The following is a 14169-nucleotide window of genomic DNA, read 5'->3' on the forward strand; positions in this document are numbered from 1 at the left end:
TTTACAGGGACCTACAAAGCTACATGTAACTGATGGACTACACGTGCTCCAGCTGTTCCAGTCCTCTGCACACTCCACTGCCTCAGATCTTTCAGTGTCACATAGCACAAATAGTTTAGCACTCAGGCAAAACTTCTCCCTTCCCTGCCATTCTTCTCCAGCCCCTACCTGTGCCCGGATAGTTTTTACAGAGGCAACGCATAGCCTCCCATAACCTGCCAGCGGCTGCTCGGATCTACTTGCGGTTTCTCAAGCAGAGTGAGCCTAATAACAATAGACAAACCACCCAGTTTCAGAGAAATCCATCAGGTGTTTTTTGTTTGGTGGCCACAGACACATAAAACATGACAACCAATAAAGACAGTAAGGCCCATTTTCTCTAGCTTTACTTTCACTTCCCTGCAAATAGGAACCCTCTGGGATTATCCATTTTAATTTTTGATTTAGCTCAATCTAAGTTTCTAGATGAGGCAATGGAGGGAGAAGTAACTTGCTGAATGTCAGAAGGTGGATCAGTGGGTTCCCAGCCTCTCAGCCTGCTGCTCTAACCACTAGGCTACTCCTTCAATCCCTCCACTGGGAGGCTGCTCCATACATCCATCACCAAGAAATATTTCCTTCTGTTGCCCCTTATTCAATCTATCTGCATTCACTCTCATACCATGGCCCCTTCTTCTAGAACTTCCTTTGCACTGAAAAAAATGCAACATAAAACTATATCCTATATCCCAGAATAAAGGAATCAGCTTTGAGATACAGCTGATTTTGTAAATATATGAAAAGAATTGCTCACGAGTAAATGATGGTGGCATCAAACTAGGCAGCACATTTTTCCATCCGACAACACAGAAGCTCAGCTTTGAAGTTTACAAATAAAGACATCCCCACAATTACCATTAATCCAAAGACTCAACATACAATGCCTGCAGAGCTTACCTCATAACCAAACTGCAGCTCGTCAGAGGTCAGCATGATGATGTCATCGTCAATGGCCAGCACCGCCTCCGTTTCAATCTCGTCATAGGGGAAGAAGCGATTGCTCAGCTTGTTCTCTGCCGTCCTCACCACTTTTAGAGGGGCCCTGATCTTTGGCCACAGGGATTCTGAAAGACAGAGTCTAGGAAGGTTGGGATTCTCTCTCAAAAGTCCAATGCAAGAGGGGCCAAGGATTTCCAGGTTCCTCTCAGAATGACCAGATTCACACCCGTGATCTGGAACAGCATTTTCAACCTGTTCAAACCCAAGGCACACCTACGGTTAACTAAAATGTATGTAGTGTGGCACAGCAGCTTCCACGGGCACGGAGAGGACTCGTAGAGCAGAGGATGATCCTGGAAAGAAAGCCTCGCCAGTCTCGGTTACAAATTTTAAAACAAATGGAGAGGGGGCAGAGACGTACAAGTGCAGGAGAAGGGAAAAGTGGCAGCCGGATCACTTAAGTTTCCTTGGTTGGAGTACGCGACCGCTGCCAACATTCAGCGTGCATGCTCCGCCCATCTTTTTCCGCCAAGGATAAGACAAGAGGCTGAAAGACCTGAAAGGAGGAGGAGTTGAGTGCAATGTTTGTAGGGTACACAAAAAGGGGGCCGGCTATATCTGCACTGCTGTAGATGTGAAGGAAAGGCTTGACTGCCTACCCGTGTTCTAATAAAGGAGCTCCTGCATGTTTAAGAACCAGCACTGGTCTCTCTTATTGCTGCACGGTGCTGGTCTGGATGTGAGCATCAGGCCGTGGGAAATACTCATCTAGAATTCACCATGCACAGGCACCCTCGGGTAACTTTAGAGGTTTATGTTTACCAGTGTCTTCTCTCCCTAGTGAGGTGTTTTGTTTTTTTTAATATACTTCATATTTTAGCCAAGAAATGTACTCTTGACAATGACAAGAAAGATAAACTGGTGAGATTCTTTAAATGTGATAGCTGCCTGCCATAAGTTCACTTCCAAAACTCTCCAAAATCTTTTGTTAACTGCCTTGGGCATCTGCTCCCCACAAAAATGATGAAATTGTGGCTTTCCTGAATGTTTCCCTGCCCCTTATAAACATTTTGCAGAGATATCACAACAGCTAAGGGAAGGACTTTTGCAGAATGGATTAAGCAATGGGGTTTCAGTTGTGGCCTTTCCTCCTGCTCGTCCCTTCTTCTAGCTGATTCCCGCTCAGGGCGACTGTCAGAACTCGGGAGCTTTCTAGTAGCACCGTTTACAACTGGAAATGGATTAACAAAATATTTGACTACAGTTAAAGTACAAAGAACATCAACAGCAAAGGATAAAATAAATAAAACTGCATTTACAAGTCCTGGGAACGCAGGTAGCAGCCGCACACATCCGTCTGCCCATCCCCCCACCGAGGTGAATCTGCAAAGTAATGACGTTTATGATGCATTCTGTAAACCCCATGGGATAACAAGTCGCCTGTCTTTCGGGATCCGATTTCAGGGAATGCTCCAGGCTTGCCGCTTTTCTGAAATCTTCCCAGTTTTACTGCCAGCGGGTTTGTTTTGCTTTAGGACTGTGCTTCAACATTAAAAGCAAACAGGCAGTGACGTGAAAATGCAGACTACAGCTGGGGGTGGAGTGGAAAAGGAAGGAGAAATATTTTCCAAATGCACTGTGCTGTTCTGTGGAGTTAGAAAGTAGGAGGAGAAACGTTAGGTTGAAGCAAAAGACAATGTACATTTAAAAACGTCTTTTGCATAGTGGGAAAACCAAATCCGATTCTATTCTATACATCCAACATGGGATGGCTCCTGCTCTTCCCTTGTCTGAAGTTCCTGTGGTCTCACCGCTCCAGACATGACTGGACTTGGTTATATGGAACCAACATGGGGTGGTACCCGCTCTGACCTTATGTGGAGCACCTATGGTACCGGTCTCACCGCTCCAGACATGACTGGACTTGGTTATATGGAGGTACCCGCTCTGACCTTATGTGGAGCACCTATGGTACCGGTCTCACCGCTCCAGACATGACTGGACTTGGTTATATGGAGGTACCCGCTCTGTCCTTATGTGGAGCACCTATGGTACCGGTCTCACCGCTCCAGACATGACTGGACTTGGTTATATGGAACCAACATGGGGTGGTACCTGCTCTGTCCTTATGTGAAGCACCTATGGTACCGGTCTCACCGCTCCAGACATGACTGGACTTGGTTATATGGAGGTACCCGCTCTGACCTTATGTGGAGCACCTATGGTACCGGTCTCACCGCTCCAGACATGACTGGACTTGGTTATATGGAGGTACCCGCTCTGACCTTATGTGGAGCACCTATGGTACCGGTCTCACCGCTCCAGACATGACTGGACTTGGTTATATGGAGGTACCCGCTCTGACCTTATGTGGAGCACCTATGGTACCGGTCTCACCGCTCCAGACATGACTGGACTTGGTTATATGGAGGTACCCGCTCTGTCCTTATGTGGAGCACCTATGGTACCGGTCTCACCGCTCCAGACATGACTGGACTTGGTTATATGGAACCAACATGGGGTGGTACCTGCTCTGTCCTTATGTGAAGCACCTATGGTACCGGTCTCACCGCTCCAGACATGACTGGACTTGGTTATATGGAACCAACATGGGGTGGTACCCGCTCTGTCCTTATGTGGAGCACCTATGGTACCGGTCTCACCGCTCCAGACATGACTGGACTTGGTTATATGGAACCAACATGGGGTGGTACCCGCTCTGTCCTTATGTGGAGCACCTATGGTACCAGTCTCACCGCTCCAGACATGACTGGACTTGGTTATCTCATGGTGCAGTGAGAGGTTCAAGGCTGCACCATGAAAAAGCGATGGTGGTGGTGGAGGTGGTAGGCAGTGTCCGAGTTTCACAGTTCTGGCTCTGTGTGACTCTCCTGCATTTCAGCTCTTCATGCAGTGGTGATATTTCTACTGCTAGCCCTGGCGATGGGCCTGCATTGTGATATGTTGTTGGCACTCTTCATCATTATTTTCAGTTTTCCATGGCGTGTGTCATTCACCACACTGGCACCAGAAGCTTAACTAATGGTAACCCTGCTCATCAGCTGAAACTTTGCGTCAGAATCCAATAGTAGCTGAGGCTTGGCTGGCTAGGACTTCCTCTGTTATGTCCCTGTGCTCTGGAATTCACTACCCAGCCCACGGAGAAACGTAACTGATTACTCTTTACTTAGAAAACTAATATCAAGCTCTCTCTTTACGTTAGCTTTCCATGACTCAGTTTGTCCCCATTGCATCACTGTGATATGGGGAAAACCCTCTAAGATCACTGTCAATGCTTTGCGGGTTCTCCACCTGCCATACTGGACCTGGGGGGTGCCAGACTCCTAGGAACAGCCACTTGGTGTTAAGCTAATTTTGGCAGCTGTCTGCTGTGGATATTTTCATTCTTACTTTTGATGTATAATTCATAAGGTAAGACAACACAGAAATACAAATTAATAAAACAAACACTTCATGGACTGAACTAAAAATCATTAATTCCCTGCTCACAGTGATATTTAGTACAATGTTAGATATGTTTGGTTAGCTAAATTTAATAATTTCTGGTCCTAACCTTCTACCTCAGAGTGAACTACAAAAACAGAAATCCACCAATGCACAATAACTGTACACAAGCACAATTACAATTCAATCATTCCGTGAACATAAATACCACGCTACCCCATTAAAAGAAATCTGCCTGCACTGATGTAAAGTCCACTGGCACTTTGACCCAATTTTCGAAGAGAAAGTATGAGCATACTTTGTCCTGGAAAACTGCCATGGAAACAAGTACTGCAGAGATTTGCACATGCAAAATCATGCATGTAGATTTTAAAATGTGATCTACACGTTACTTATTTTATTTCAAATATTTCTAACCTGCTCATTCTAACAATACTCACTCCTGGCAGCTAAGAATTAAAAGAAATATACGCTAAGACATCAAAGACATCAAATAAAGCGGAAACAAAACACAATATAAAAAACAAAAACACCACAGGTCAAAACATACATTAAATAAAAACAAGTAGACCAATAAATATATATTAAAGACAAAAGAGAACATACATAAACCTAAAAAACAAAACAAAACAAATCTTGAAGCAAATCAAAAACCTGCTGAAAGTAAAAAGCCCTCACTTTTTCTAAAGGACAGTTATTCTAACACCTGTCAAAGATCAAAAGGTAGAGCATCCTACAAAACTGGGCGTACTACCAAAAAAGATTGGGCACGTTTCCGCTAAGTGGGCCCAATTCAAGAAATACAAGGAACTCTAAGGTCACTATTTAGCACCACTTAGCCAGATATGATCAGGCTACTGAATATTATCAATAATGCTTCTCTTTGCTGGCTCCCAATGCCAAGGTCAGCTCCAGTTTGACTTCACATGGGAAAAGCATTTGCTAGCGCATCTCTTCTATGCCATTGGCCAGTAAATTCTGCTCTTACTACTCTAATTGGTTAACCCAAAATGTAAAAGAAAAAAAGCCATAAAACCCGAGAGACCAGCGATGGGCAATAAAAGCAGACTTTATCACTGACAGTTCTGCTGTACACAGCAGACTTCAAACTCATTCCTTGCCTTAATCCTTCAGAAACTTCCTGGCTTTAAGAGGCAATAAACAGCAGAAGCTTTGAAGTTCCGAGTACTGGGAATGGCAGTGAAGTGAGCAAGAGAGGCACTAAGTAAAGCTAAGGCAGGCAGCCACTCATGTGCCAGAGAAAGGGCTAAAAGGCATCAACTCATCACTCCCCAAGTGCAGGCCAGAGAACCGAATGGGGAAATCATGTGACAGAGAAACCATCATTCTAGTGCATCGCGGGCCTATATCAGCTAGGCAGGAAGTGGGGCTTTGTACATTTTTACAAATTCACAATTTCTATAGCTAGTGAATTATTCTATTGGACAAGTGATTTTAAATATTTTCCTACTGACAGCAAACATAAGAACATGCCATACTGGGTCAAACCAAGGGTCCATCAAGCCCAGCATCCTGTTTCCAACAGTGGCCAATCCTGGCCATAAGAACCTGGCAATTACCCAAAACTAAGTCTATTCCATGTTACTGTTGCATTTAATCACTGGTGAATGCATGCGATAAGTAACGTGAAGCCAAGTGGATGAGAAGAGCAGAGGGCTTACAGCTACTTAAGAGGCTTAATGCAAACATTATTGCAATGAGCAGAAGCCAAGCAGGGATCATGGCCACTTCACGGGCTGTCCCATTACAGAACTATGTAGTAGCCTGTTACATGCAGCCTTCTAAATGTTTGGGAACTTTATATTACCTTTGATTGTATCCCACAAACCGGGAGATTCAAAGATTTCTTTGCATAGAGAGTTAGGAAAGAAATATTTTCAAGGCGACTCTCCTGCAGTTTCCTTACCTTCTGGTGGATTTTTATTCTGGTTATTCCAAACCACCAAGAGCTTGGAAAGGCTGGGCACCTTGGACACCTCAGTGATGACCCGGAAGAGGCTCTCTACCCGATCGTAAGTCAAGACAATGGCAGTGAATCCTTGAGATTGAGGTGGGATCAGCGGAAGGAACAGGGGGTTGCTCACACTGCTCCATTTCTGTCAAGTTAAGAACAATATCACATTGGATTACATCTTCTCTCCCCCAATACCCTAGGTATCTGATGGCTCTCCAAAGTCCTACTAAACCACCTTCTGTTTTTCCTTCTTCACCATATCCTGCTTCTAGCAACTTTAATTGTTGTTGTCTGAATTGCTGATTTCAGGCAACAAATGGCTCTTGAAATCCTGTCTCCTGACTAGCTCCTCCTCCCCTTATTACACAGCTTGGGTATTTTTTTTTGCTTTAGCCTGGTCGCCTTCTCCATGCTCAATCAGAACTTGCCCCAGCCCTAGTCAATGCCACAGGGGGAGCTTGAGGCTGAGATGCCACAAACCTTCATTTCAAGCTGCTAGGGAGATTAAACATTTCCCCTTCCCTCCACGCCCCCCACCCCCTCTATAACCCAATTAGTGCAGCAACCTTGACTGTGAATTACCAGCATCATTGATGGATCAGTCTACGCTCCCTCTTCTCCCTATCCTGACTGCTCGAGCGCTTCTTAATCATCTGTTCTAAACCCTGCTAGTCTCTTTATTAAAAGTGCGCAAAAAAGATTCTCTGATGGAAAACTGCAAATCAATTAAAAAAAGAGTAACAGTAGTACTGCTACAAAGGTTTAGTAAGAAGCAGCAGGAAACTGTAGAAAGCAAATGTAAGAGGGAAAAAGAGCAGTAAGAAATCTTTGTACAGATTCAAGCAGAGCTGTGCGTGAGCACAGAGGGCATCAGACAGCAGTGACCATGGCCCAAATCTACGGGGGCTTTCCTATTCTGAACAGAACCATGGTATGCATGATTTTGGACACCCCCTTCAACCTTTAGAAATGCACTATGGACGTGCTGATGCTGGAAACGTGCTGTAGCTTAACTACAATAAGCATCCTTTTATAATACAAAATCATTTAATCCATGATCAAGCAAAATAAGAGAGTCCCTTTGAGATTTCCCATTTATTTATTTTTATTTAAAATCTTTTCTATACCATCGCAACGGTTCACATTGCAAATATAGCAAGTCCTTGTTTTACCCCATTGTCATCTAACAAGTTGGGTCTCAGAACAGAAGATCTTAATTATCCAGTAAGTGTCGCAGAACTGCCATCCCCAATCACAGACCCTTATTAAGCATGGCACGCGCCTGCTGAAAGAAAAAAGCCATTTTCAAAAGCTTTTATGTGGATGGCATTTGAAAATTGCTCCACTTTAGCAGAGGTAAAAGTGTGAAGAAAGGTGGGGAATTTCCCTCCCTGGGCAGCGTCACCACAAGCTTTGTACAGGAGCTAATAAATACAGGATGGAGACGCGCCCTTCAAGCTGTCGCACTCACGGGATTCAGGATTAGGAGATCAGATATATCTGCTGTTTCAGAAATTGAAAGCCTACTCTGATCACTGAATCACCGGAGGAGGAGAGCGAGGGCACAGGAGAGGTGCAGTTTAGGAGAGGGTTAAGGCTTCCGATATATGGAGCCTTTCACATTTCATGCTCTGCAAAAGTGCTGATGGAGGCCTTTCAGCCCTTCTAGTTGCCGTTTGCCACAACTGGAAAACCCCTGGTTACATTTCACTTTTCTGGTAGAAACGAACTTGTCTAGAGGATGCCAAATACATAATTCTGACACAAAGTGGGCACCCAAAATAAAACGTAAACACAGATGCTGTAGTATAGCAGGATAAGATATCCGCTCAAACAAAACCATGCTTGTTCTTTTACCAATAAAAAAGGAAAAGAACAGTAGCCAAATACTCCATTAAACCCTACGACCACAGCAAAGATGGATTTTTACAGAAGCACTGAAGCTAAATGTTAATTTGGACAAAATTATCAAGACTTAAAACTTTGTATTTGGAGTCCACTGCCAAGCTAAGGAAGCTGGTTTGCTTGGCAAGACTCGAGCCAAAGGCTTCGTTCCCAGTACATAGGCCAAAGTGCTTGGAATGGGAGAGAAATGAAGAAGAGAGTGAGCGGGAGGGAAGAGAAGCTGGAAGTGAATGAAACAGGAGTCCCTGCATTGCTCTAAATCTTCCTTTACAGAGTCTCCTGCCAGACAGAAAGGAAGAGACGGGGCAGAGAGATGAAGTCTAGCTAGACAGCTGGGAGTGCAATAATCTCAGTGTTGCTCTGGGTGACAGGAGGAAAAAATGTGGCATTCGAAATTCTCCCAGCAAAGCTGGACTGATAGGGCTCTGATCGCACCTTATCCAATCAGCTGCTTCAGAAGGCAGTAATGCCTCATGGAAACAATCGCTGCACGGCTCTAGGAACTGGACTGATAGGGCTCTGATCGCACCTTATCCGATCAGCTGCTTCAGAAGGCAGTAATGCCTCATGGAAACAATCGCTGCACAGCTCTAGGAACTGGACTGATAGGGCTCTGATCGCACCTTATCCGATCAGCTGCTTCAGAAGGCAGTAATGCCTCATGGAAACAATCGCTGCACAGCTCTAGGAACTGGACTGATAGGGCTCTGATCGCACCTTATCCGATCAGCTGCTTCAGAAGGCAGTAATGCCTCATGGAAACAATCGCTCTAGGAACCCTGAACATTTGGTTTTACAATGACAACAGCAGCCATTCAGGGTTGGCGCAACAGACTCTGCAAGCTGTGCTCATGCACAGGGAGGGCAGCGGCCTCGAGGTCAAAGTTCAGAGGATGCTGTGCGGCTGCCCAGCAGACCCCATCCTGCCAGCGGTCAGGACAACAAAAACTACAGGACTGCCCATCGGAGCCCCATCTCACCAGCTACCAGGTGGAGGAGTGGATCCCATCCCCCTGCTGGCCAAGATGTCGAGAAGGCTGCCTGGTGGTTGCTGCACAGCAGAAGTGGAGGGCCCAGGGCTGAGGCCAGGGTGTGCGTGAGAGGGAGGGTGCGTGTATGTGTGTATGACAGACACCCCCCACGTCCTCTCTCACACATACACGCACACAAGGTTGATAGCCAGAAAACTTAACCAGCTAACTCTGATCGGGCCACCACCCTGTCCTAAACAAAGCCAGTTAGTCAGATAAGTTTATCTTTAAAATAGCCGGGTAAATTCAGCTAATATATCCTGCTAGTTAGCTGAGCCAAACAGCAGCTGAAAATGGACCCCAATATTTATTACATTTTTTTTATTTTACTGTTTGATGTTTTTCCATTATTGCACTGCATAGAGAGTCTGCTTGTTGTAGCTTCCATTTCAGCTTTTGCCTGCATGTTTCTAGTTATACTTCATGGTTGCTCTATTCTGTATTTGGTGAGGCTCTCTGTTCTGCATGTATGACTGAAGTAATAGGAAGTGTAGTGGTGTTTTAGGGTATGGTATATTTGCAGTGTTGCCTTTCCATACTGTGTGAGTGCTGGGGGATAGAGCTGTTTTATTATACTCTAATTGTAATTCAGTTTACTCAGCTTTCTGACGGTGAAGCATGCCATATAGATTCCAAGTGTTTTCTTTGCAGGAATTTCTGGTTGGCACCGCAGCAGTCATGGAAATATAATGCAAGTGATATTTAAACTTCAGAAGACTGTACCTTTGATTGCTCTTTTTCATGTAAAATCGATTAACTGCGTGTGTGGAAAAGGCGGGGGATGCACGGCTATAAGGTTTGCCTACGGCACCTAATACTCTTGCACCAGACCATGAGGGGAGAGGATGAAGCCTGGGGTTGGGGGTCTCAGTTTAGACTGGTGGGGTCTTTCATTAATGGAGCGGGGTGGAGGGCAGCACGGTAAAAAGCTAGCAGCAGCCCTGTATCCATTCAAATGAGAATTACATGTAGGTGGTTGCATTTTTGGTTGTGATTAGGGTATAAACGCTTTCCCCACTTTTCTATGTAACTTACTTAGTGGCCCAGTGTTTCCAAAACACTGTCATTTTAGGAATGTGTCCTAACCAAGCAAGCCCCATCACTGAGTACATATGAACTCTGTAAGCACAGCCCAGAAACGTACTGCAGGCAGTACATCTGCAAACAGACCATGTCTCCACTAAAGAATTAATTACGTCATCATTAACGATAACGTCTCATCTGGCTTTTCAAAGATGTGGCATCTGAATCCATTAGATGTTTCTTGTTGTACAAATAGTGGAGGGCTTAAAGGTAGCCTGAAGGAGCAGTTGGTCAGTGATTGGGAACATGAGGCACTAGAGAGGAAAGTGCCAGGCCAACGAGGAAAGGAAAGCGAGCGTCTTGTGGATTCTGCATCCACTTCTACACGACTAAGGTCTGGAAAGCACAGAAACTGTGATACGACGTCATCAGATGCCCATTTGCTGCTTTTTTTTCCTTCCATTGTAACAAAACAGGAATAAGAAATGAGAATTCAAGTGTTTAATATTACAGGTGAGCAAAAGCCCCCTACCATAAGAAAATGCCATAGTGGGTCAGACCAAGGGTCCATCAAGCCCAGCATCCTGTTTCCAACAGTGGCCAATCCAGGCCATAAGAACCTGGATTGGAGACCATGATCTAAAACTCTTGCGAGTTGTTCAGTTATTATAAAACAGACAGAGCATATTTAATTATGATCCCAGACCACAACAGCAAAACAAAAAGATGAAGTAAGCAAGGGAAAGAAGAAAATCCCCAATAATTTCATGCTAAATCGACAGGACCATACTAAATACCCGATAAAGCTGACAGATGAACACATTTCCTACAGCAGAAAGGTCCATGGGGAGAACGCTGTGCGTGCAAGACGATGGCGGCAGAGTCAGGTGAACCACGATCTGAATAGTCAGGCTGGGAACAGAGCCAAGAGAAAACCCCTTCACACACTTAGCCCTGGACAGAAATGCGAATGAAGCCAGTTACCAGCCCAGGCACGGCAGAACACGGGTCACGTCCTGTGCCTCACGCCTGATCCGGAATACTTCCAGGCTCATTAACAAGCACTTCAAAATCATTAACAATCTGACGGCCGGGGCTAAACGCTTTCACCAAGAGGAACATTTCCAAAGGCCCTTTCAGCGCTTTCGCATGCTGCAGATTGTGTCTACAGTCTAAGACCTTTTCACCCTGTGTTCTGCAGGAAATTGGGCAAACAAAGCCTCAATAATTTGAGAAATGGGGAAAATATGGGGAAGGGAAAGTCTCACAACTTCTACGAGACAGAAAAGAAAACAATTCAGGCAATTAAGTCAGTGGTAGTGCAATTAAAACAGCATTAAAGGAGCGGACTGTGAAATGAGCCCTGAATGGGAAGAAAACATTTCCTATTATTTAAAAGCTTGCAAAGCTGGTTAGGCCCAATGATTTAGCTCCTTGCTCTCCTTTCTCAGAAGAAACGGCGAGGAGGGGGTAGTGGGAGTCACCATCCATCATTTGCTGGGACAGAGTGTTGAAAAATCAGCCATGAGCAGAAAGATCCGTTTTCTTCCTGTCAAAGCAGACCCAGGAGATGCTGTGGCAGGTAGCCCCAAACTCATAACGCAGATGTAGTTTGGCAAAGGAAAGGCGGAGAGCTCTCAGACTGAAAACTCACAGCCTCGTTGTGGCAAGATATTGTCTCTTGGCCAGCAACTTGGAGAGGCTGCCTCTTCCCGTGACGAGCCCTGACAGCCGGGTGCATGGGGCTGGTTGCGAGATTTCCAAGATCATATGAAAACAGGACTAGCTGTGCTCCAAGACGGGGTTGGGTTACAGGATAATTTGCAAAGCTTTTAGAAAACTGCTTACCCTGGACCTCCATGTGCTCACTTTTCCCTGCAGTGAGTAAAGGTATTCCCAGCATACTTTTACGTTTTCCTGGAAAATCTGTTGCACAACTTAGCAATTGGAAATGGGCGTGGGGAGTTTTGGGGGAATTATTTTCAACGTAAATTATGCGCATGCTTTCACTTTGCAAACCAATCCAAAATCCCCGTAATAGCAATGCAGGCAGTCACAAACTTACCTCATAAGAATGGGCGCGGGAAGCCCAAAAGCGTGCACTGAGAGACGTAAACTAAGTCACTTAACATCCTGTTGCTCAAACTTAGATTCTAAGCTCTGTCAGGCTGACGCAATCCCGTGCGCTGGCTGCGCGTCCATAGCCCCCGATAAAAAACGCGTGTCCAATCGCACACATAGGTAATATGCAAAGGCTTGTGGATGAGACTATTATCTACTCCCTCCATCCATTTTTATTTGCCAAAATTAACGCCTATCGTGGCGATATTAAGTCGAAGGAACTAAAAAATTAGAATGTCTGGGGGGGAGGTGCTGACAGTCAGGTTAGGAAAATGGATGCTCAATTGAGCGTCCGTTTTCCTAACCAGCTGACGGCCACCTGTCCCGGGTGCCCACTGCCAAGGAGGCGTTAGGGGTGCACAATTTGTGGCACCTGATTTAAATATTAAATTGGGTGCCCGGGAGCGGAGGATCGAGCGCCCGTTTAATGCGCAGCAATACTGCAGCGGTCTGTACGTCTCTATGGAAGTTGTACCCATATCAATAATCCGGAAGATCAAGTGTAAAATTACTTACAGGACAACCCTCATTTTGAGATATATTTGATTAATGCATCTGGTCAGTGATGAGGTTTTATTCTATTATTAAGTTTGCTGGTTTCTGTTTGCATATCACCTTGATGTGCTTTGAGACTGTTCTGTTATGCTAATGAAGTTTTTAAATCTGTTATATTTTTATTGCATGCTCTGTATCTGCCCAGAGCGTTTTGTTTAAATAGGTGGTTTATAAACGGAAGTAATGCATAAATAAATCTGGTACCCAGAGCAAATGTATGGAATACTTGTAAATGTCAGTTTACAACCCAAAAAAGCTGAATGGAAACAGAGACATGCACTTTGGACACATTTTTAAGAAGATGAGGATTTTTGCAATCCAGAAAACATACCTGCAAAACTTTCAGTCGATAAACAGAGTGGGATCCCATTAGCATAAGAAGTTCTGATAGGGACAGCAGACCTACCCGCTATAACTGGCACTGTTGCCTAGGTTAGCTAATTGTAAGGCAGAGCACAATGCCACTTTGATGCATCGGTCAGCAGTTTACTGTCAGTACCACCACTAAACCTCCCAGTGAATGATCCATCTCATTTCCTTCTACTTGAGTCTGACAAGCAGCCGTAATGATCTTGGAGAAAACGGGACACTTTCTAAACTGCCCCCTGGCTCCATGTCCTAAGGGTAAAACCAGGACTGGATGTAGCCTGTTCCTTAGGACATGGAGCCAGGGGGCAGCCATAAGTATCGCAGCCTAGAAAGATTCCAAATTTTTTTGCCAAAACAAATGAGACGAAAAACCAGGAAAAAAAAAACAACCCCCTGAAATTGGATGAAAACATTTTTTTTACCTGCATGCCCCTACCAGAAAATAAAAATCTGCAAAAGTCCCACAAATAAGCTTGTGCACACATTGTTTTTCAATAGTACAAGTTCTGTCTAAGGTATTTATTTGGTAACAGTCAAAAACTTGCATAAAAACCTTTGTGCACAAAATAAAAAGAGAGTTTCTCTGTTCTGCCCCTCCTGATTTATCATCTTTTCCCCTCTATTCCAGATTTCATATCAAAGAATACTCACTCTAAATTAAAGGTGCACAAGTCCTTGGAGGGATGTAATTCATGCCCTCGGATTTATAGGATTGCATCCTGTACTGCCCTAGTGTCCCGTCAGCAG

At 44.8% G+C, this 14169-nt stretch overlaps 1 protein-coding gene across 2 annotated transcripts in view; it reads right to left on the bottom strand.

Moving 5' to 3' along the window:
• EXT2 (exostosin glycosyltransferase 2) overlaps positions 1-14169 on the bottom strand; it is an 85638-nt gene that overhangs the window by 24859 nt on the left and 46610 nt on the right. For both annotated transcript variants that reach the window (XM_029582929.1, XM_029582928.1), the window contains exons 9-10: positions 6371-6560; positions 937-1103 (exon numbers count right to left, since the gene is read on the bottom strand). In XM_029582929.1, coding sequence (XP_029438789.1) covers positions 937-1103; positions 6371-6560 — 357 coding nt within the window. The remainder of the gene's footprint in view (positions 1-936; positions 1104-6370; positions 6561-14169) is intronic.

This window comes from Rhinatrema bivittatum, chromosome 17, assembly GCF_901001135.1.
Source record: "Rhinatrema bivittatum chromosome 17, aRhiBiv1.1, whole genome shotgun sequence".
Classification (NCBI taxonomy): Eukaryota; Metazoa; Chordata; class Amphibia; order Gymnophiona; family Rhinatrematidae; genus Rhinatrema; species Rhinatrema bivittatum.